This window comes from Hyperoodon ampullatus (assembly GCF_949752795.1).
Source record: "Hyperoodon ampullatus genome assembly, chromosome: 6".
In the NCBI taxonomy this organism is placed as follows: Eukaryota; Metazoa; Chordata; class Mammalia; order Artiodactyla; family Ziphiidae; genus Hyperoodon; species Hyperoodon ampullatus.
This window is the reverse complement of record NC_136919.1, coordinates 5,558,240-5,581,362: the sequence shown is the minus strand read 5'-3', so window position 1 is coordinate 5,581,362 and position 23,123 is coordinate 5,558,240. Positions and strand designations below refer to the sequence as shown.

Genomic DNA, 23,123 nt, shown 5'->3' with positions numbered 1-23,123 from the left:
CTAAAAGTTTGTTCATCTTTCAAGAGTTCAGAGTAAAGTTTGAGAACCTAGGCCTCCCTTCCAAAAGTGCGTGCTGCGCAAAAGGCGAAAGGCACGTTACAGCTCCCGGCAGCTGGGAGCCGCGTTTGATCCTTATAGCCATCCCACGAAGTGCGTACTAAGGTCGTCCACGGTCTGTTTAAGGGGAAACCGCGGCCCGGAGAGGGAAGGGACTGGTCGAAGTTCCTGCAGGAGCGGAGAGGGAGGTGCTCACAGGCGGCCCCCGCGCCGTGCATTTTCCGCGTCCTCCAGCAGAGGGGCCGGCGGCGGGCTCGGCGTCCAGCATAATAGCCGCTTTGATGCCGGGCGGCGGGGAGGGGAGGAGAGGGGAGGCGGGCCGGGAGGGGTGGGAGGGAGGGGAGTGTCCGGCAGCCCGCGCCATCCCTCCGCCCCTCGGTCCCGCCGCCACACGCCGCGCGAGCTCGGACCAGGCGCCCGCCCCTCCTCCTCGTCCTCGCCGCGGTCGAGAAGCCCCGAGCCGGCGGAAGCCCGGTGCTCACCATGTCGGTCGCGCTCAGCAACAGGTTCCAAGGTAGGCGCCGCTGTCCCCACGCTGTCCCGCGCCCCTGCCCACACCCGGTGTCCCCCGCCCGCCACCTGTGCGCACGGGGCGGTCGGTGGGGTCTGCCGCGCGCGGGAAGCGGGCGCGAGCCGAGGGCGCGCGACCCTGGGGAGACCCCCGCTTCCCCGGCCGCCTCTTTGTCTCCTCCAGGAGGGAAAGCGTTCGGTTTGCTCAAAGCCCGGCAGGAGAGGAGGCTGACCGAAATCAACCGGGTAAGCGCGCGCCGCCGCCTTCGCTTTTCCAGCCCCGCCGCCTCCGAGGGCAGCTGGCGAGTCGGCCCTAAAGCTCCCAGCGCCCCGCGGGTCCCACCTCCGTCTGCGCGGCTGTGCCTGCCGCAAAATCACACCCCCTTCCTCTCCTTCACCCGGGCTTCCCCCGATTTCTTTCCTCCAGCCCCCTCCCTGTGCCTCCAGGTAGGTCCCCCTCCACCCCGTCCACCGCCCTCTGGTCTCGGGTTGCAAGTTGTTGCTCGTAGACTAGGGAGGTAGGGCCCTCCCAGGAGCTCTGATGCCAGCCCGGCCCACCGGCCCCGGGCTCCCCAGGAGCCGGCCTGGGACCAGCTGCAGGGACTTGGCGCTGGAAGGGACCCCTGATGTCTCGAGTAATTCCCAGTTTTACAGCGAGGGAAGGAAGAGAGGCTCAGAGAGGCGAGGTGGCTGCCCCTAGACGGCACAGCAAGTCTGGGTCAGGCTGCAGTTAGAACCCTGGGCTCCAGACTCACAGGCCAGTGCTCTCTCCACCCAAAAAAGGTTGGCCTCCTGCCTCCCCGCCCCCGCAACACACACACACAGCTCCTTCTCACTCAGGCTTTTAGGAAAGGTTGCCTTAGAGACTTGGTGCTTTTCATCCTGATCCTAGTGGATTTCTAAAAAGAAATCCTTCCGGCTGTTGCCCGGCACACAATGGGACGTTTTAGACCTTTGCTTAAACACCATTTAAATGTGCTTCCCTGGTGGTGCAGTGGTTGAGAGTCCGCCTGCCGATGCAGGGTCACGGGTTCGTGCCCCGGTCCGGGAAGATCCCACATGCCGCGGAGCGGCTGGGCCCGTGAGCCATGGCCGTTGAGCCTTCGTATCCGGAGCCTGTGCTCCGCAACGGGAGAGGCCACAACAGTGAGAGGCCCGCGTACCGCAAAACAACAACAACAAAAAAACTATTTAAATTCTAGAAGATAAGGAAAACTGTTAGGGCCTGCCTGGATTGGCCGAAACTCAATGGCAGCACAGCAAGACTGGGGCTCAGATCTGGTCTCCATTATGGACCAGCTCTGTGGTCCCCAGCGAGGACCTCTCATCACAGAGCCGGGGCCCAGCATCTGGCACAAGAGAAGACCTCCATGGATGGTACTAGGATTACTTCTTGAGGAGGATGTCTCCAGGTTTCCTTCTAACTGGTTGCAGAATCCAGCCCACTGAAACAAGGCTGGACATTTCCCCTGCAGGTTTCCCTGGGCCACTGGGCACCCAGCTCAGAGTCCCAAAGTGGAAAAAGCTGGTGAGGGTCAGCAGGGTCCTGGTGGAATCCAGGTGGCGTGGGTTCACGGGCTGCAGCACGGTTGTAGTATAACTCTCGCCAGGGGCTTGCAGTCTTTATTCCCTCCTTGATTTCCTTGGACTGCCTAGAGCTAGGCAGCCTGCCTGGTTTCATTCCACTGGCCGTAGGAATCCCATGGAGGGTTCTGGGGACCCCAGGGTCCCTCCAGGTAAACTCTGGCCTCCTCATCGCCATCCTCATCTGGCCTCTTACTGCCATCTTGAGCACAGCTGAAAGGGAGCCTGGGTGTCTGGCTGGGGCTCCCGGGGGTCCAGGCTGCTGGGCTCCCCCCCAGGTCACTCTGCAGCCAGCTCAGCCTTGGTCTTGGCTGCTTTTGCCCTCTGGACAGGAGCCTGGAACCCTGACCTCATACAGCCCCCTGGGCCACTCAGCAGGCTGGGTTCCAAGCCAGTTGAATCCACCCACAGCCAGAGGACCCTGAGCCAGAGACAGCTGGAGATGGGGGAGAGGGGACTGTAGTTGGACAGACCAGAGGAGCTGAGAGCGAGTGGGACTTTCCATGCCAACCCTGCCCTTGGGGGGATGGGGGGACTAGGTGGGGTGTGGAGGTGAGGCCACAGGGCTGTTTTGGGAGGTGTACTGGCTTGGCTCAGAAAGGGGAGGGGCTGTGGCTCTCCGGGGCTGGTCTGGACAGCGCTGAGACTGGGGAAGGTGAACAAGAGGGGGCTGTGTCCAACCACCTTGGGACCCCAGCGCCCGGAGAGGGCAAGCAGCTGGCCAAGGCCACACCGAAGCCAGTGGCAGAGCTTCCAGTCTAGAGTCCTTTCCCTGACCAGATGCTACTCTGAGATCCACCGTATGAGCCCGGGCTACCGTCAGGTTGCTGGGACCCAGGCTCTGGGCTCCCGGAGGAAGGAGGCTCCAGGATCAAACCAGAAGCTTGAGCTGCTTCCCACCACAGCAGGTCAGGGTGGCCCCACCATAGTTTAGAGTCATGGGCAGAGGGGGCTGTTCACTGGCTCTGTGACCTTGGGCAAGCCACTTGAGATGATGGTAGTAGGTTTGTTGTGATTTTGCAGCGGAGATAATCTATGTAAAGTACACAGGAGAGCTGGCTGCTGTCTTGATTGCTATCATTGGTTTGTTTGGGACTTAAGGGTGCGGGAGTGGAAACCCGGGGGCGAGGTCTGAGGTAGACCGTGTGCTCAGCCTGGACCAGACCCCTTTGTCTGGCAGAATCTTATCTTCCCCCGCCTGAAATGGGAGCAGAGACCCCTGCTCTGCTGTAGGTCGCTACAACAATCCGAGGAGATGAACAGACTGAAGCTCCTTGCAGACTCTTCAGGGAGTCGCTATGTTTGAGGGTCTGAGTCGGTTTTACCCACGGCCATGGCCATGGTGGAAGTTCCCTTGGGTGGATGGATTCTGGAGGGAACCACATTGGCAGTCCAAATTGCCTGCCTTTGGGGTGCAGCTTCACTGCCCCACTGGAGGGGGGCTTCTGGGGGGCTGGGCTGAACAGCTGCCCCAGCGGTCCCGTGGAAGCCAGAAGGCATGAAGGATGGGGCTTCATGACTCACTGTATGTGCTTGGGCACCGCTGTGGCTGCTGCCTGGGGCAGAGCCCAGCCTGGCTTTGAGCTCTGGAGGCTTCTCTGGGCCAACAGTTCCTCTGGGGCCTTTCTCCCCGCTGGGATGGGCCAGCTTCCAGAGGGCAGCGGGGTAGCTCATTCTTGGCTATTGTTCTTAGAAGAGATTCAGGAGTCAAAATAGAAGGGGACTTGGGTGGACCTAAAGGTCCTGGTGGAACTGTATGAAAATGCACTTTTTGGGGTTTCACTCTAGATTTTGCTCTCATTTTCTGAGCCCTTGGCGTGTGCCAGGCAGTGTGCCAGGCATGCTTCAGACATTATCTTGTCGGATGCTCGCTCCAGCCCTGCGAGTGTCTGTTCCCATTTTGCAGGAGACGAGAGTCAGAGGGCCTGAGTAAGTTGCCTGGGTTTAAACAGCCACACTTGAACCCAGCCTCTTCTCTCCATTTCGGAGCTTGACTGGGGCTCCTCTGTATGTGCCCACCCCACCTCCGGGCTGTATGTGTGTGCGCGCGCATGCTCACGCGTGCGCGTGCGCGTGCCCTGCACCACTGGAGCGGGCAGGACCAGCGCGCGTCTCCTACTCCCCCACATAGCTGACATTCCCCGCGCCCTGATGGCATGGCAGGTGACCCTGGGCCAGCCGGAGCTGGCCTTATATGGCAACGGGACAAATTCCCTCCAGCTTCCTACAGGGACAGAGGGAAGCTGTGGGGCTGGGTGGGTGCCCCTCAGGGTGCCCTTAGCCTTGGAATGGAGGAGGAGGACCCTGGAGGATGGTGAGAGCCGTGGCTTTGCACCGGCCAGAGGCCAGGATCTTTAACAAAATAGCATGAGTGGTGCCTTTGCTCCGGGCCTGGCACTTGACCTAAATCATCTCACTGACTCCTCTCAATGGAACACTTGATTAGATAGATGCCCAGCAAGAGTCTGTAAACATCCCCATGAGACAAGGATTACTAAGCCTCCCATTTTACAGATGAGGAAACAGAGGCTCAGCCAGGTGAAGTCACCCAGCCAGGAAGTGACACAGCCGGGATTCTGTCTCCAGACGCTGCCCCTGGCCCGCCCTGGCCCCTGTCCACCAGGTGGCTGTGGCCTCGCTGTGACACAGGCCTCTCTTGCTTATGTGGATAAGGATCTCTGGCTACTGTCCTGCCCTCTCAGCCGTCCTGGGTCGAATGAAGGGCACTCAGCATTCCCTGTAGCATTTCGGTGCCTGATGATTATTTCAGAACCCACGTGGCACCTGTGCTGGGAAGAACTGGGTACAGCAGGCTGGATATCTCTACCTGGGGTGAGGCTTGTCCCCAGCCCCTCCCCCAGCAGTGGGGGACCTCTGAGACCTGACCCAGGCACTACACAGGTGTGTCTCTTTTCCTGTGTACTGGCAGTGCCACCCTGTCCCTGCCCAGGTGAATGTGCCCAGCTGGCATCACTGGGCATCCGTCTCTCTTGCTCTTCCTTAATATATTATAAGGGAGATGGTGATAAGGAGCCACGTGAGCCTCTGAGGATTCAGTGTCCCCGCAGGTCCAACCAGTCGCGACCTCGGTGTGGCCATGTCGCAGGAAGCTGGAGATGGAATTTCTGCAGGGTCTGCTTCATTTGTGTAGTCAGTGGGGGTGTTTTTCTCCAGCTGCCCCATCTGTTGGCGAGGACACAGAGTCCGGATGAGGCCCCAGAGCTGCCGTGGGGAATGTGAGCCTGCTGTCCTCGTGGGTGCACGTTACAGGCTCCTGCTACACGCCAGGCACCAGGCCGGGCATCTATGGCCTGGCCCTGGCCCTTTAAGAGCCTGTGGGCTGCATCAGAGGCCACACGGCCAGGCATCGTACCGCCTGTCCTTGGGGTTTTCCCCCAAGGCTTCAGCCACCAGCCCCTTGGATGGCCTCCGAGATGGTGCTATCTGCCAGCCCTAAAATTCTGCTGCGGCTGATTCATAAAGGCAAGCCTGGAGGGCCAGGAGCAAGCATCCAGGAGCAGGTGCTAGAGGTACCAGCCCAGAAAGAGAGTTAAGTCAGGGTGGGTGTTGGGGGGTGCAGGCAGGTGGCAAAGGTCTGGAGGCCAGGACACAGCAGGGGCTGCCAACCTCTGCTGGTTGGGGAAATAGCCCCTTCTGGTCATGAGCACTTGGACAGGGCTCTCGGGGTGGGAGGAGTCTCTGATGTGCATCGGAGGTTGTAGATGACCAAGAGAGGCAGCAGTGAGCCCGTGCAGCTGCAGGCACTGTCCCTCAGGGCTGAGATGGGTACACTCTGCCCTCCGTGGATGGTCAGTCACGGCCAGTTCAGACAGGTATCCAAGGACAAAGCAAAGTTTGCCCTTGAGGAGGAATGACCAGAGGGTCAAGACTCACCAGGAGGACTTCGTGGCACAGTAGGGGACAAAGAAAGTTGTGGGTGGGTCTCTTCTCTGCCCTTCCCCAAGAGTTGTCTCTTGGTGTGGCTTGAGTTTGGGCGATCCAAACGCACAATGATAAATGCTAACCGTTAGTAAGTATACTAGGAGCCAAGCTCTTTCTATGCAGTTCGCTCATTTAATCTTTACACCAACCCAGTGAGGAGGTGCTATCTTTATGATCCCATTTTGCAGATGAGGAAACTAAGGCCCAGAGTGGTAAAGCAAGTTGCCCAGGGCCACAGAGCTAGTAAGTGCTGGAGCTGGGATTTGAACCCCGGCAACCCAAGTCAACCTCCCTGCCCTGTCCCTCTGCCTTGCACGCCCTGTACTTGCCTAGAGGAAGGATGGTTTAATCAAGGCCTTGCCCTCTGGGCCTCAGTTTCCCCAGCTGTTGAACAAAGAGAACAAGCTGGATGCTGTGAGGAGTCCCTTCTGGGTTCTGTGACTGGGTGGATATTGGAACAGCTCTGCCACCTCCCTGGGCCTGGCCTGTGGACACTGGCTTGAGAAGTGACTGCCTGGTTCAGAGCTTCCTGTTTTCAACCCCAGGCTCCTCCCTGCTTGCATTTCCTGGTTCTTTGCCAGGGACTGACCAGGCCACCAAGGCCTCTAGACTTGCCACTCTCAGAGCCCAGGGGACCCCTGCATCCCTCATACCTGGAGGCCCTGACAGCAGTTTCTACAGCCAGAAAAACGTGTCTTTTGGGACGGTGGGTTGGAGTAGGAGAGGGGGTGGGGCTAGAATAAACCATCTACACTCACACCCGTGCCCCTAGAGGGCTATAAAGTGGTTCCCTGGCCTCTGGAATAACATCTTTCTGCCCAAGAGGAAAGGTAACTCCCAGTATTGACTTTCTTTGCCCAGAAACCTGTGGCCAGGCCTTGTTTGGGGCAGGGAGGGAGCTGGGATGGTGAAGGGAGATAGGCCTTGAATTGTGAAAACGTTGTGATCTTTAGTAAGTTGAGCAACCTCTCTGGGCCTCAGTTGTCCCATCTGTCAAATGGGAATACCCAAAAAGGAGAAAGAGCAACCATAACCAGCCTAAGTTAGGGGAGGGGTTTCCTTCCTAATCTATTTAATAGTCAGTGATGGTCTGGATGATGAGCTGTGGGGTTGTAAGTGGACTGAATGTATGTAAATGTTAGCCGATAATAATAATAAATGGCTAACATTTATTTAACATTTACTAAGTGCCAGGCACTATGTTAAGCACTTTAGATATGTTTACTTACATACTGTAATTCTCAGGACAAGCCTATGTGGTTAATATTTTTATCTTTCCTACAGATGAGGATACTGAGGCACAGGTGAATGAAGTCATTTTCACACAGTACTAAGTATGCTCAGACCTAGACATTCTGGCTCCAGTTTGCCCTCTTTTTGTTTCTGTTTTTGTTTTTCTTCCAAACATCTGGAGTGACTTCTAGCTCCATCTCCTCTGCCTGGGGGCCCAGAGTTAGGGCAGGGTGGGGCGGGGCTGGGGGCTAGGGTGGAGTGGGTACAAGGGACCTGCCCTGTGGGCGTGGCCGTGCCCTGAGGCTGAGCTAGGATATGGGGGGAGGACCCCTGGAGGGAGGATGCTGTGGGCTGTGCATGAGCAGGAACCAGGAATCCAAAGCTTGGAGGTGGGGTGGGAGCTGGCAGCCCAGCCAGTGGAGCTCGTGTTCCTGCCACCCGCCTTCCTGCCTCCCCGGCCCCCTGGTCCACACAGCTGCCCCAAGCCCTGGGTCAGCCAGGGCTGCCCACCCACACGTGAACAGGTCAGCTGCTTCTTCCACCCCCGGTCGCTCTGTGGCTCAAGCATTTGTCACTGTTGGCTCTAAGGAAATATGTGATTCCAATCTCTGAGGCCTCTCCAGCCTCTGTCATACACATACACATGCATTTGCAAAGCTGCCTTTCCATTGCAGGGCTGAGAGTGGAGAAAGTCATTCTGGGCGGAACGGCAGTCTTCTCCATTCATTCAGTAATGTTTATTGAGCACCTACTGTACGCTGGGCACTGCTGGGTGCTAGGCATCCGTGGGGCAGAGACAGTAAACACATCCTCCTGAATGTGTCCTGTGACCAAGGACCTGCCTCCTCTCAGCATCCTTCCAACACCCACTTCCTTGGGTCACTTCTACTCCCCAGCTCTCTGCAGGGAGGGAACCCAAGCAGCCTCTGCTGTGGAGCTTAATCCCAGCTCAGCCACCTGTGAGCTGTGCTGCCTTGATGAGCAAGTTGTTCATCCTTTCTGAGTCTCAATTCATTGACCCTTCCTGCAAATATTTATTGAGCACCTACTATGTAGAACCCAGCAGGGGGAGACAGATAATGGACAACACCCTTAATAAGCAATTACACTGTAAATTGTGTTAGGAGATGACTCATCATGGAATAAAAGGTGTTATCTTTTTTTTTTTTTTTTTCTTTTTGCGGTATGCGGGCCTCTCACTGTTGTGGCCTCTCCCGTTGTGGAGCACAGGCTCCGGACGCGCAGGCTCAGCAGCCATGGCTCACGGGCCCGCTCCGCGGCATGTGGGATCTTCCCGGACCGGGGCACAAACCCGTGTCCCCTGCATTGGCAGGCGGACTCTCAACCACTGCGCCACTGGGGAAGCCCAAAAGGTGTTATCTTAAGGTGGATTGGAAGTGGAGGAGGGGACTCCAGTGGATAGAGTGGATGGGGTTGGCCTCACTGAGATGGTGACAGTTGAGTAAAGACTTGAAGGAGGTGACATGCAGATATGTGCACTCCAGGCAGGGCACACAGCTGGAGCAAAGGTCCCATGGTGGGAGCACCCCTGGCATGGGAGAGGCATAGAAGGGAGGCCAGGGTGGCTGAGGGACCCACTCTGGTGGAGAGGGGTGGGGAGTTTGGGAGAAAAATGAAATACTATGTTAGATGGTGATTGGTGCTAAGGAGAAAACCGGCTTCATCAGCGAAAAGACAATAATCCTGGAAGCCCCCGGGCTGCTGAGAGCATGGTCCCAGGGTCCCGGGGTCAGGTCCAGGGAGGGGTGTGGCTGTCAAGCACCCTGCGGTTTAGGCTGAGCTCTTGTCTGTCTCTCTCTGTGTCTCATTTGTCTCCAAGACCCAGGACCATGTCCTACCCCTTGAACCCAATCTGTCTGGATCCCTAGAGGTGATCAGTGTACATTACAGACAGGCTGTAGGCTGGTGCGGGATTTCTGGTCAACCAGAGCCTGGGAATTTGGAGGACCCCCAGGTCTTTCCCCAGAGGTTCCCAGATGTTGAGCCTTACCTGTGTTCTTGTGCCTCCCCAGGAAGGCTTTCCAGTTCCTGATGTGGTGAAGTGAAGGGAACGTAGGGACAATGTGGTGAGTTGAACGTAGGCTAAATGGGTTCCACTTAAAAATTCGGAGATTGTTAAGTTCCTACTTCTACGAAATATCCTTTTCTGAACTCGTGGCAACAGTCCATGGTCATTATTTAAAGTCTTTACTTGGCAAAATAAAATCTTGGAAGCCCAATATTAGCACCTTCCCCCACCCTTTTTTTTTTGGAAATGTTTCTTTCTGCTTTACCCCAGAGTCTGGGAACCATTGGCCAGTTTGTACCTCCGTTGACAGATATGGGATCTGTGACCCCAGGAGGTGCCTGGGTTGCTCAGGGTCACAGACAAGAGTTAATTGTCCTACTTTTGGTCAGGGAATGGGGGTGGGGGCCTCAGTGGAGAAGACCTACGAGAGGAAGCCAAGAGGAAGGGAAGGACAGACAGAGCCAGCTGACAGGAGGGCAGCCTCCCAGGCTGCAGGGGAAGGTTCCAGCTCCGTGGAGCTAAGTGCAGGCAGGGCTGTGCATGGCACACGGTAATGAGGCTCTAAGTGAGGCTGTGGCCGAGCCAGCTGGACCCCATGGGCCCTGGAGTCTGATGGACACAGGTTCCAAACCAACCCTGAGCTTCCCCAGGGCCTGGGGACCCTGGACATGTTATTAGCTCTCTGGTCCTCCTGTTCTCACCTGTAAAATCAAATAACAGTGGCTGTGAGGATTGATGGGATAACATAGTGCCTGCCAAAAGCAAGGGGGCTATCCGAGGCCCCCTGACCCAGCGAGGGAAGCCACATTGGCGGGGGGTTCCTTCAACTCAGTCAGAGGGTGCTGAGTTAGTGTGGAGGAACTTGAACCTTGGAAGGGATCAGATTCTGCCCTACACGGAATTGTACCTACTGTTTACTGAGCACGGACGCTCGAGCCAGGTGCTCACTGCCCGCCGTGGGTTGTCTCCATGGAGGGGTAGGTGCCTGAGGAGGTGGGTACCCGTGAGCCCATTTGACAGCTAGTAAGGAGGGGGCTGAGGATCCAAACCCAGAGGGCTTTATCCTCACTTAGGTTCTTGTCACTGTCCCATTCTACATTCCATTTACAGTGACTGGAGAGGTAGTGAGTTCCCTGTCCTAGGAGATGTGTAAGTACAGACTTGGTCATCATTTAGTGGGAAATGATGGCAGGAATTTAGAAACATATTGAGTGATTGACCCAGATAAATTTTTTTTCATTTAAAAGATCATTTATTGAACTACAAGTACATATTTGTATGGAATGTTCCAAAATTTAGAATTAGAATTTTTTTAAACCCCTCAAAGTTAACTTATAAGATGTCTTTTTACAGTTGTAGTTGGCCTAGTCATAATAGGAAAAACATTCAAGAGAATGGTAGAAACCCCAAGTCCAGCATAATGATTACCTCTGGGAAGGAAAAGAAATTGGATTAGGGAGAGGCTGAAGCGTCCTTCAAACTGTGTATTAGTTACACCTAGAAAACGTTTAACATCATTTTGTTTTGTTTTATTTTATTTTATTTTATTTATTTTTTGGCTGTGCCACGTGGCATGCAGGATCTTAGTTCCCCGACCAGGGAACGAACCCGTGTCCCCTGCAGTGGAAGTGTGCAGCCTTAACCACTGGACCGCCAGGGAAGTCCCTGACATCATTTTAAACAGGGACTTCCTGTAATTTTAGGATAGAATTAAAATTTATCCTAAAATTATCCTTTAGGATAAGGACCTTGTCTTATTCACCTTGGTCTCACCTGCTTCCTGGATGCCTAGAATAGAGCAGTGTATACTGTGGTCCCTCAAAAACTGTTGAAGGTGGGCTTCCCTGGTGGCGCAGTGGTTGAGAGTCCGCCTGCCGATGCAGGGGACACGGGTTCGTGCCCCGGTCCGGGAAGATCCCACATGCCGCGGAGTGGCTGGGCCCGTGAGCCATGGCCGCTGAGCCTGCGCGTCCGGAGCCTGTGCTCCGCAACGGGAGAGGCCACAACAGTGAGAGGCCCGTGTACCGCAAAAAAAAAAAAAAAAACTGTTGAAGGAGTGGAGTCATAGCCATGTCCAGTTGAAGTAGAGGGGATTTGTGGACCTGGTGCCAGGATGGGAACACACCCTCTGTTTCCTCATCTGAATGCAGGTTCTAGGGACGCTTAAAGATGAGCAACAAGGCAAGGAAGATACCTGGCCACTGCGCCCAGCCTAGCAAGTGCTAATTGTTAGTTTTTTGTTTTAAAGCCGGATGAATACCTGCTCACTGCCCATCTTTAAGTGTCAGGGTTAAAGATAGATGCAGGCTCTGAAGTCAGACAGAGCTGACTTGAAGTTCTGGCTCTGTGAGCCTCCGTTTCCTCATCTGTAAAATGGGAGTAATAATAGTTGCTACCTCTTGGGCCCACTGGGAGATCTGCAGCGACCGTGTGGGTAAGTGCTTCATTCTGGGGGCTGTTGTTAGTCCCTTCCCATCTCCTCCCAAGTCCATCTGGTTGTGAAAAGACTCATTTGAGTCTCTCCAAGCATCTGAGGGGAAGGTGGGCCCTGTTTTACAGGTGAGGACACAGGTGAGAGGCTAAGTGACCTCTCAGGCAGTGGACAGTTATTTTCTGACTAGAGAGAGACTAATAATAATAATAGTAATAATAATAATAATAATATAGCAGTTGCTGTTTATTCAGCTGCTAAGATTCATATATACACTCTCCTTGGATTCTCATGCAAGAAGAAGCTATGATAGTTATACCCATTTGGCAGATAAAGCAATAGAGATTCAAAGAGGGATCAGTTTGTTCAGGGTCACATACCTAAGAAGTTAATGCCAGAGCCAAGTCACGTGTCTTTGGTTGCTCATGGCTTCATGGATCTTGGAGCCGGGGTGCCCTGGGGGGAAGCCCAGGTCCCTGCACCCGTAATTCAGAGGTTGACTGAAGGTGTTTAGTCTTCTACAGCGGAACCTCTGGGCCCCACCCCCAGCTGCTGAGCAAACTTCCTACCCATGGGGTAGATTGTACCCATCTGCCTCTGGGGGTTGACAGGAGGCCAGGACTAACACTGCCCTGCGCGGCCAAGCCCAGCCACCTGGTGGGAGAGGAGGCAATGGGCAGTGGGCCTGTGTGTTGGTGAGTTCTGCCTGCTGACCCCTTGCTCCGTGCTGTCCTCTCTCCTCTGTAGGAGTTCCTCTGTGACCAGAAGTACAGTGATGAAGAGAACCTTCCAGAAAAACTTGCAGCCTTTAAAGGTGAGCTGGGGCTGGCTGCCCACCACCCCAGGAGAGCTGGGTGGGCCCCTCCACCCCTTATACAAATCCTCACCCACAGGGCCAGGCTGCACCCGTGTTGCTGCATCCACAATACCCCTCTTCCCGACGGGCTGTGAGACGGGATGCCCAGCCTGGGGGCACAGGCCCCTCGTCCCTCGCCTGCGGGCCCCGGCCTGCCCTGCCCGTCCCTCCCTTCTGCTGCCCAGCAGGGCTCAGGTTGGCTCCTGCCCGCCGCTGCCCAGGCCCTGCTCGCTCCCGGGGCCCCAGCACACAATCAGCTCTTTGTAGCAGCCCTTGTCTCTCCCCCTGCGTGGTGGAGCATCTTGGGAGCCCCTGCGGAGAATGGACGTTTGTGTCACCACAGTGGGGCAGGGGGCAGAGTTTCTGCCCATTGAATCTCGGCAGCACAGGATGAAAAGAAAACAGGGCCCGGGAGTCCGCGCGGGGAGGGGGCGGCATAAAGGTCCTTCTGTTCCGGGCCCTGGCGCTTGGTTCTCAGCCAGCGGCTCGAAAGGAGAGGAGCTGTGCACATAAGGAGCGGGGCAGACCCACCTTTCCTGTCCGGGAGAGGCACTCGCGCTGCGGGAGCCCTGGGCGCGCTGGGGGACCACGTGAACGTCCTGCAGGCTGCGTCCCCCCTGCCACCCCCAGAGTCTTGGCAACGTGGGCATCCTCCCTGCTCCAGGGCAAGGAACCTGCCAGTGCTCCTCAGACCGCTTATAACGTAGCCATCCTTAGGCAGGACACCAATGGCTAAGCATTTGCTGAGCGCTGACCTTGTGTTCAGGGTTGCCATCTTCCTGCCTCATCCCAATCCAGCCAGGAGGAAGATGGTGGGACCTTTAGTTTACAGATGAAGAAACTCAGGCTCAGAGAGGTGGGGCCATTTGCCTGGGGTCACACAGCTCACCTGTGGCAGAGTTGGGGCTTGTACCCATATTGGTTTCACTCCAAAGCCCCTGCTTGTGACCGTTACACAATGGTGCTTTTTACATGGGAGGGAAGGAAGGGAGGAAGAGAGGGAGGGAGGGAGGGAGGAAGGAAGAGAAAGAGAGAGAGAGGGAAAGAAAGAAGGAAAGAAAAGAACTAGAAAGAAAGAAAGAAAAAAAAAAAGAAAGAAAAAGGAAGGAAGGAAGGAAGAAAGAGAAAGAAAAGAAAGAGAAGAGAAGAAAAGAAAAAAGAACTAGAACAAAGTCACGCCCACCCCTGGCTGGTTCCCCACCCCTCTGCCCCTCCCCCTCCCAGTGCAAAGGAGGAGCAGCCAGTCCATTCCCTTCTCTCTGGATCCCAATAGGGTCACTCTTCAGAGGTGGCTCTGAGAGGAGGGACAGAGGTCCCAGGGGTCTAGCGACCATTCTCCTTGTCCTCATTGGGCTGTAGGATAAGGGTCCATCCTGGGACCACAGGAGGTTACCTTGGAAGCGAAGGGACTATGGAGGTTTCAGATCATTCACTCATTTGATGTCCAAATGAGCCTTACTAGGCACCAGGCCCTTTGGGGCCTGGGTACACAACGGAGAACACACAAGACGGCCCCTGGCCAAAGGAGCCCGTGTCCTAGTCGGGGAGGGGTGGTGAAGAGAGATCAAGGAAGTAGAAAGGGTGTCAGACGGTAGCAGGTGCTTTGCGGGGGTGATTGACGGTGCCCAGTTAAAAGGGCTGGGGGGCCCTGAAGGCATGAGGAGGGGCCCTGAGAATGCCTGGGAGGAACATGCCAGGCAGAGGGGCGGCAAGCCTGGGCTCAAGGGTCACTGGGAGGACCTTGGCTTTCTCGTGCTGGCTGCTGGTGCAGAATAGACCCTGTGGCTACTCAAGGCCACACGACTTGTTTGCACCCACTGCCTTGTCAGGAGACACCAAGCTCGTTGCTCTGACCCCTTGATCAGGGAGGTTTAACTCAAAGTCTGTAGGTGAGGTTTGCGGGGAGGGTCTCTGCGCCCTGGGCACTGTATGTGCCACTTTGTAGTCAAGGGCAGGTCCGCGGGCATTCCTCCGGAGAGAGCATCAGATTCTCAGTGGTAGCCATGACCGCCCCCCACCAAAAGTTCAGAACTATAGGGACTTCTTAAATTGGGGGTTCTCACACCTAGCTGCCCATCTGAATCACCTGAGATACTCTGAAAACACCAATTTCTGCCTCCCAAATTCTGCGGATCTGCATCTCCAGGGCCGGGCATTTATTCCAGTCACTTTACAGCCGATCCGGATGCAGCCAGCCCACACTGGGGGCCTGGGAGGAAGCCACTGCCCTTCTTGGTACAGGGTCAGAGTGGCCCCCGGGCACCTTTCTCCATGGTGCCTGTGAGCAGGTGATGCAGGTGGGCAAGCCCTTTTCCCAGAGACAATGGTTTTCCCCAGAAGAATGACGGGACTTGTGTCAAGACCCCGACGTAGGGTGAGGAGGATGGTGTGGGCACCCTGGGGACCCAGCCAACTGCCCTCAAGGGAGTCACTGGGACCCTGCAGGGGGCAACCCTGCTTCCCAGTTAATGCCAGTTTTTGCTCTGTGATTTCCAGAGAAGTACATGGAGTTTGACCTGAACAATGAGGGCGAGATTGGTGAGTGAGGCCTTGGGTGAGCCGGGGGCTGGGGTGGGGGAGAGGGCTCCGTGGGTAGAGGGTGTGGGCGTCCAGAGAACCCCACTGACTCACCTGCATGGGTGAGCAGCCTGGGGCTATATTTTGAGGGTGACAAGCACCGACTGAAGCTTCCCCGATGGGCCAGGCCAGCCAAGCTGGCCTTGAACTTGTCTGCCTTTCACCCTGGATCCCCTGCCCCCCAAACTCCTCTCCCCACTGCTTCCCTCCCCCGACCCCAGCTCCCTGCCCACACCCCAGCCTCCCACCCCAGGTGCTCCCGGGACTCAGGATAGAGGTGCCACCCAGCCCAGGGCTGGAGATGCTCAGGCTGTTGCCACCCTGGCCCATGGGGCTGGCATTTCCTTTGTCCCCAAGCCTGTCCTTCCATTTGAACACTGTCCTGCAGTTGACAAGGGGCTTCCATGGACATTGGTCCTCTCTGCCAGCAGACCTTTATTGTGTCCTGCCGTCCAGGCGCTAGGGGTGACAAACACCTTTTCCATGGCACTTACGTTCATGACCATACCTTGACCTTCACCAGTAGTGTTATGACACGGTCAAGGCCAGTTTAATTGTTCCCATTATACAGATGAGGAAACCGAGGCTCAGAAAGGCGAAAGGACTTGCTTGGGGCGTGTGGTCATTAAGTAAGTGGCAGCCAGGGCCCAGATCCCAGCCTGTGGTTTCCGAGTGGGTTCTCCCTCCAGCGTTTCTCCCCCTCCTCTGTCTTCTCACATTTTTCTCCTTTTTGAATATTTTTATCCCTTTTTTCTTAAAAAAAAAAAAGGGAGGGTGTTATCAAATGAATACATTGTCATCATAAAACGTTTTGGAAATCACAGCAAAGCACAAAGACAGAAATACATCACCACAGGGCTTCCCTGGTGGCGCAGTGGTTAATAATCTGCCTGCCAATGCAGAGGACACGGGTTCGAGCCCTGGTCTGGGAAGATCCCACATGCCGCGGAGCAACTAAGCCCGTGTGCCACAACTACTAGCTTGCGCGTCTGGAGCCTGTGCTCTGCAACGTGAGAGGCCGTGACAGTGAGAGGCCCATGCACCGTGATGAAGAGTGGCCCCCGCTCGCCGCAACTGGAGAAAGCCCTCGCACAGAAACGAAGACCCAACACACCCAAAAATAAATAAATAAATAAATTTATTTTAAAAAAAATACATCACCACAATCCCACCTCCCAGAAATAACTGTGATAAAGATTTTGGTTTATATCCTTCCATTCTTTGTTCTAATCGCAAACACTGTTCGATACCATTTTAGAACCTCCTTTAAAAATTTTTTACAATATATTGTTAGTATTTTGACATATAATTCATTTTTTAAAAATATAATTAATGGCTGCATGATATTCCATTTGGGGGCAGATTATAATTTATTCAGCCAATGCCTTAGTATCATCCATTTAAATGATGTCTGGTCTTAACTCTTATTGATAATCCTGTGAAGAATGTCTTTGTACATGAATCATTGTCCACATTGCTGATTATTTCTTTAGAGTAAATCTCAGGAATTAGACCTTCTGGGTCAAAGGCTTTTGAAGCATCCTGCCAAATTGCCTTCCAGAAAGGTCTTGCCAATTTAGAGTCTGGCCAGCAGCATGTAGGAGACCTTTCACTTCTTCCTGTAGAACGTTGCCCAGCTTTCTTTGAAATGTCCTGGACATCCTGGCACCTAAGGGCCTGGCACCAGTCGTGCCGGCCCTGCCTCTCCAGTGAGCTGGCCCACTACTCCCCCCACCCTAAAATTGGACCCTTGCTCCACCTGCACTCCCGCTGTCCTTTGCTGACCTGACCCATTGTTCACGGAACAATCTGAAGGAAATTGCCTCAGATATTGGGAGCCAGGCGGTCAGAGGCAGCAACTCCTCAGAGTGTCGTGACTTTGGTGCCTCCCTTGTTTTTCTTGAATTTTGTTCTTTTGTTGGTTTTCCTGCTCTGCGGGATATTCTTGGCATCCTCTCCCTTCCAGCGAGGTGGAGCCCGGGACCGCAGGGTGGGAGTGGCAGGTGGGGAGAAGCTGCCACCGCGCCCTGGAGAGTAACTCCTGATGCCTGGGTCAGGCCGACTCCCTGACCCCACCTCACTGGGCCGTGACTTCCCGGGTAGCTGGAGCCACAGGCTCACAGTCACCTGAACCTCAGGCAGCAGCAGGGAGAACAATAGAATGAAGAAGAAAGGCTGTGTTTCTGGGCACCTGCTGTGTGCCAGGTGCTTCTGGTGCATCCTCACTCCAGATGATCCCATCAACCCATTTTACCACTGATGGGAGGAGGGGCTCAGAGAGGTTAAGTAGTTTGTCCCAGGTCCCACAGCCAGGAATAGCAGAGCTGGGTTCCAACCCAAGTCTGTCTGACTTTAGAAGCCCAAGCCCCTAACCACTAGTCCATACTGCCTCTGCAGAGAGCAGGGAAGATGTGATGGGCTCATTCTCCCTGGAGGAGAAAAGCTGTTGACTGCAGTCTCCAGGGATGGGCTCTCCTGCCGGGCTTGTTCTGGGTACAGGGGTGCCAGAGGGGAGCTTCCCCACTCAGCCTGGCCCCCTGTCTCCACTTAACGGCTCTGCTTTTCTTCTGGCAGACCTGATGTCTTTAAAGAGGATGATGGAGAAGCTTGGGGTCCCCAAGACCCACCTGGAGATGAAGAAGATGATCTCGGAGGTGACGGGCGGGGTCAGCGACACCATCTCCTACCGAGACTTTGTGAACATGATGCTGGGGAAACGGTCGGCGGTCCTCAAGCTGTGAGTACCTCCCACCTCTCCTGGGACCTCTGGAGGCAAAGTCATAGTGTGTGGAGAGGCTCCTGGCTCAGGCACCTCAGCCAGTCCCTAGCCAGGAGGTAATTCACTATGTGATCTGCTGGGCAAGATGCTTAATTTCGATGAACATGATTTTCTTATTTGTCAAATGGTCACATTAATATGTACCTTGCAGGCAAAATGAGCCTGTAGCAGAACATCTGGTAGAATCAGTGCTCGGTAAGTGGCCGACTGTGATGGTGACGATGATGATAAATGCACTGCTGGAACCTTCTGAGCCTCAGCTTCCTTGTTTGTAGAGTGACTCTACCACCCCATGGGGTTGTGAGCATAACAGAGTCAAAAACCGGCTCTAAAGGGAGGTATCGTTCAAATTTTGATGCTATTTCTTGCCACTGAAATGACCTTGGGCAAATTACTTTCCTTCACCTATAAGACAGAGATGGTCATAAATATCTTTTTTTTTTTTTGCGGTATGCGGGCCTCTCACTGCTGTGGCCTCTCCCGTTGCGGAGCACAGGCTCCGGACGCGCAGGCTCAGCGGCCATGGCTCACGGGCCCAGCCGCTCCGCGGCATGTGGTATCTTCCCGGACCGGGGCACGAACCCGTGTCCCCTGCATTGGCAGGCAGACTCTCAACCACTGCGCCACCAGGGAAGCCCCGGTCATAAATATCTTGCATGAAGTGTTGTCCTGAGGGTTAATGAGATAATACATATGAAGAGTCTAGCCCAGTACCTGGCTGATGGCGAACACCTAGTGTATGGTGGCCAAAATCACACTTTGCGGGTACTTCCCCACTGGAGAGCAGCAGAGATATTCCTTGGAGAGTCCCATGGTATGTGTTCAAGCTGTAAAGGACACTCACTTGGCTTTTATGCGATAAGATTAACTTTTTCTTTAAAAAATTGAAGTATAGTTGATTTACGATATTGTGTTAGTTTCAGGTGTACAGCAAAGTGATTCAGTTATACATATGCATGTTTTTTTCAGATTCTTTTCCATTATAGCTTATTACAAGATACTGAATGTAGTTCCCTGTGCTACACAGTAAATCCTTGTCGTTTGTCTATTTTATATATAGTGGTGTGTATCTGTAAGATTAACTTCTTCAAATGTACCAGTGGAAAATATACCTGTCTCATTTTACAAAGGGGGAAGCGGGGTGACCTGCTGGTAAGCCCACGGTTCAGGCTGGTCTGGTCGGAGTGTTTATTGTAGGGAGGGAGGGATGGGGCAGGAGGTGTGGTGGGAAAACCGTCCAGGTCAGATCATGCTGCCCCTGAGAGGCCAGGTGGTAGCCATAAGAGTGGTGATGCTATTAAAAGCCACACCTAAGATTTAGTGGACATTTACTATGTATTGGGCACTTCCAATTTGATACATCTACTCTGCCTATTGACTCCTTAGATGTATCATTCATTCATTCAGCAAATATTTATTAAGCACCACCTATGTGCCAGGAATTCTGCTCAGTGCTGGGGACACATGAATTGCTTACATTCTAATGGAAAGAGACAGACAAAAACAAACAAAAGACCAAAACACCAGATTGCAATAGTGCAATACAAAGAAAAATGAAGTGGGCAAGAGGCATAGAGGGGGGCGGCATAGTAGGCAGAGAGGATCTCATTGAGCAGGTGACATTTGACCTGCGCGAGGGAGATGTGAAGAAATGAGCCATGTGAATATCTAGGGGAAAACATTCCAGGCAGAGAAAGCGGCAAGTGCAGAGGCCCTTTTATGCTCAAGGAATAGCACAGAGGCCAGTGTGCCTGGAGTGCAGTGAGTGAAGGATGGGTCTGCAGAGGTGGGCAGGGGCCAGGTGATGTGGGGCTTTGTAGGCCACGGTTGATTTAGCATTTTGTACTGCCGTGGAGGGTTGCCATTGGAGTACTCTAACCTAGGAGGTGACTTTTAAAAGGCGCCCTCCGACTTCGGTGGGGACAAGAGTGGCAGCAGGCAGGCCGGTAGGAGGCTCGTGCACTTGTGCAAGTCAGAAATGAGGCTTTCAGCCTGGAGAGGCTGTAGTGAAGGTGGGCAGGGGCTGTCAGAGTTGGGAGTGATTTTGGAGGTAGAGCTAGAAGGGTTGTTTCCGGGTTTAAAAGAAAACAAGGAGTCTGATGGTTGTAAGGTCTGGGGTCTGAGTTAACTGAGGGATGGTGCTGTTTGCTTTGAGAAAAGAGCAGGGGGGAAGGTGGGAACTGAGCTCAGTTTTGGTGTATTGAATTGGAAGAGCCCCTAGACATGCAAGGGGAGAGGTTGAGGAGGGAACTGGCTGTGCAGATCTGGAGCTCAGAGGTAAGCCGTTTGTGGACTATCACACTTTGTTGTTGTTTTTTTTTTAATTTTATTTTTTAATTAATGTATTTATTGGCTGCATTGGGTCTTCGTTGCTGCGCATGGGCTTTCTCTAGTTGCGGTGAGCGGGGGCTACTCTTCGTTGCCGTGCACGGGCTTCTCATTGCGGTGGCTTCTCGTTGTGGAGCACGGGCTCTAGGCGTGTGGGGTTCAGTAGTTGTGTCACACTGGCTCGGTAGTTGCGGCTCACGGGCTCTAGAGCGCAGGCTTAGTCGTTGTGGCGCACGGGCTTAGCTGCTCCACGGCATGTGGGATCTTCCCGGACCGGGGCTCGAACTCATGTCCCCTGCATTAGCAGGTGGGTTCTTAACCCCTGCGCCACCAGGGAAGCCCGACTATCACACTTTGGATGGGACTTAAAGCCGGGGACTGAAGGAGCCCACCCAGGGAGGGAGTACAGAGGGTGAAGGGCACTGTCACTTGGAACAGCTCCAGGATGCAAATGCTTTTGGCATCCTCACTTTCAGTTGGAAACATTGAGCATCGGTGGGGTTGAGTGTCTTGCAGGAGTCACCAGCTGGGAAGGAGTCGGGCTGGGATTCAAATCCAGGCAGTTTCCCTCCGGAGGCTCTACTTTGAACCCCCATCCTCTTCTGCTGCCCAGATTTTACTGTCAGAGTAGTGGGAGGTTTTTGAAGATCTGAAGGGGTTTTGAGCAGAGCCACGGCCCAGCCGACCTCTGCTTCCTCCAGGCAGTGTGCTCAGGGGAAGGCGCATGACCTAGAAGTCCGAGGTCTCGAGTGAGTGTCGTCCTGCCTCGGGCTGCCTGTGTGACTCTGACGAGCCTCATTGCCCCTCTGTGTCTCCGTTTTCTCCTCTGTAAAATGGGACTAGCAGCCCCCTCTGTGGAGTTGCCGCATGGGCGTCTGGGAAAATCTCGCTGGAGAGTGGATGCAAGGGCATTCTGGGGAGGACCCTGCAGACGTGAGGGCTGGGATGATCTTTCCCTGGACGAGGGAAGGAGTCCTAATCCTGTTTTGTGTTTTCTTTTTTTTCCTCCGTTTCTGAACCAGAGTCATGATGTTTGAAGGAAAAGCCAACGAGAACAGCCCCAAGCCAGTTGGCCCCCCTCCAGAGAGAGACATTGCCAGCCTGCCCTGAGGACCCCCGCCTGGACCTGCCCCGCCCTCCCCACTCCTCTTCCTCCCTCCTGATCTCACTGCCCTTCTTGACTCATTGCGATGCGTCTCATTTGTTCTGTTTGGTCGTTGTGCGTTTGTTTTTTCATCAGCAGAGTCAGTGATCTCTTTGTATAGCACAAGTTATCTGCCTTAAAGGGGCTCTGGGTTGGGGAGTCCAGATCGCCTCCTTCTCTTTTTCCCTGCATCTCCCCTCCCTGTGCAGAAGGGCTGACATTAAACCAAAAACCAGAGGGGGCAGGGCCAGGACAGGGAGACCAGAAGCCTGTGATTCCCGCACTGGAAGCTGGCACTGTTTGTCGTTCCAGGTCACTGAGCTAAGTCCTGGGACCCTGGCCTGGCCCTGGTGAGGCCCTCAGCCCCTTTCGGAAGACCCTGGAGTCGGGATAAGGCTGCAGGGCCTCCTTAGGGTATCCTCGGACAGCTCTGTGGTTCCAGTGCTCTTGGGTGGGCCAGGATGTAGCCACACAATGTCCCACCTCCTCAGCTGGTCCCCTCTCAGTCCACACTTCGTCTTATCCTTAGTGAGGTGACAGGAGAGAAGGAGAGGGACTTGGCAATTGGAGCCCTTCAGGAAGGTTCCAGAGGAATCCTCTAGCCTTGCCCCCTGGCTACACCTTTACAGGCAGCTCAGAGGAAGGGTGCAGCTCCCCCTGACCCTTGCTGGGGCTTCAGAGGCAGAGGGGAATCCAGGGGCCTTGGGGGAGGGGATTCAGCTCAGTCTAGTCCCACCGTTTAGGGAGGATGTTGAGGGCAACAGGATAGGAGGATGAGGACTTACATGCTCATGGCAAAGAGAGGCAGCACCACTGTTAAGCCAGGAGCTGAGAAATAGGTTGCCTTTCTGATCCCAATCTGCTTGAAACCTGACTCTGCTTCCCCATTTGCCTTCACACGTTCCTTACACCATTCATTCATTCATTCATTCACTCACTCCGTCATTCAACAGGTATTTATTTACAACCTATTATAAGCTTTAAGTCCCCCCACTTTGTCCTGACATGTGCCATGTCCAATGTCTCTCTAATTCATCATTCTGTTTCCAGATCACTCAAAACCTTGAGCTTGGGGATTAGATTGGGGTCACCTGTGTTTTTTTATTATGGACTAGGGTTTTAGAGCCCTGATCCACCCTGTAGGTTAGCTGGGCCAGGCCTCTCAGTTCACAGGTGAGAAAACTGTGGTGACCCACAGGGATTAAGTGCCTTGCCCAAGGGCAGGGGTCAATCTGGAGATGGAAGATCCGGACCGGGGCCCAGGTGTTCAGATGCCCTGCCCATGCCTCATCTCGGCTCTGTGCTGTCTCAGTCAGTGATGAAAACAAGGGAAGGGGCGGAGAGGGGCAGTCTCTTAGGTCAACCCTTGGGCAAGGCCCTGCACCAGGATTCACCCTTCCCAGTGCCTCCGAGGCAGCATCAGCAGGGACCCCAGCCTTGACCCTACCTGTATTCTGGAGTCCCTTCCCCTGCCCACTCAGGTCTTAGATGCACTCATCCACCGAACATGTTTATTAACCACCTGTTATGGGCCAAGAGCTAAGAACCCAGTAGCGAAATGGACAGACTCATGGAATTTAGAGTCTAGTGGGGAAGTCTGACCCAGGTGATGAAAGTTAGGGAAGAGGAGGATACGTGGTGACTGCCGGGCAA

At 54.4% G+C, this 23,123-nt stretch overlaps 1 protein-coding gene across 1 annotated transcript; it reads left to right on the top strand.

The window, feature by feature from the left end:
• Positions 1-540: 540 nt before the first annotated feature.
• On the top strand, positions 541-21,530 carry AIF1L (allograft inflammatory factor 1 like; the record flags this gene model as incomplete). The annotated part of the gene is made up of 6 exons (XM_079706541.1): positions 541-571; positions 752-813; positions 12,534-12,600; positions 15,139-15,180; positions 17,794-17,956; positions 21,349-21,530. 6 exons carry the CDS (start codon positions 541-543, stop codon positions 21,434-21,436), a joined length of 453 nt encoding a protein of 150 aa, XP_079562667.1. The 3' UTR covers positions 21,437-21,530.
• Positions 21,531-23,123: the final 1,593 nt, after the last annotated feature.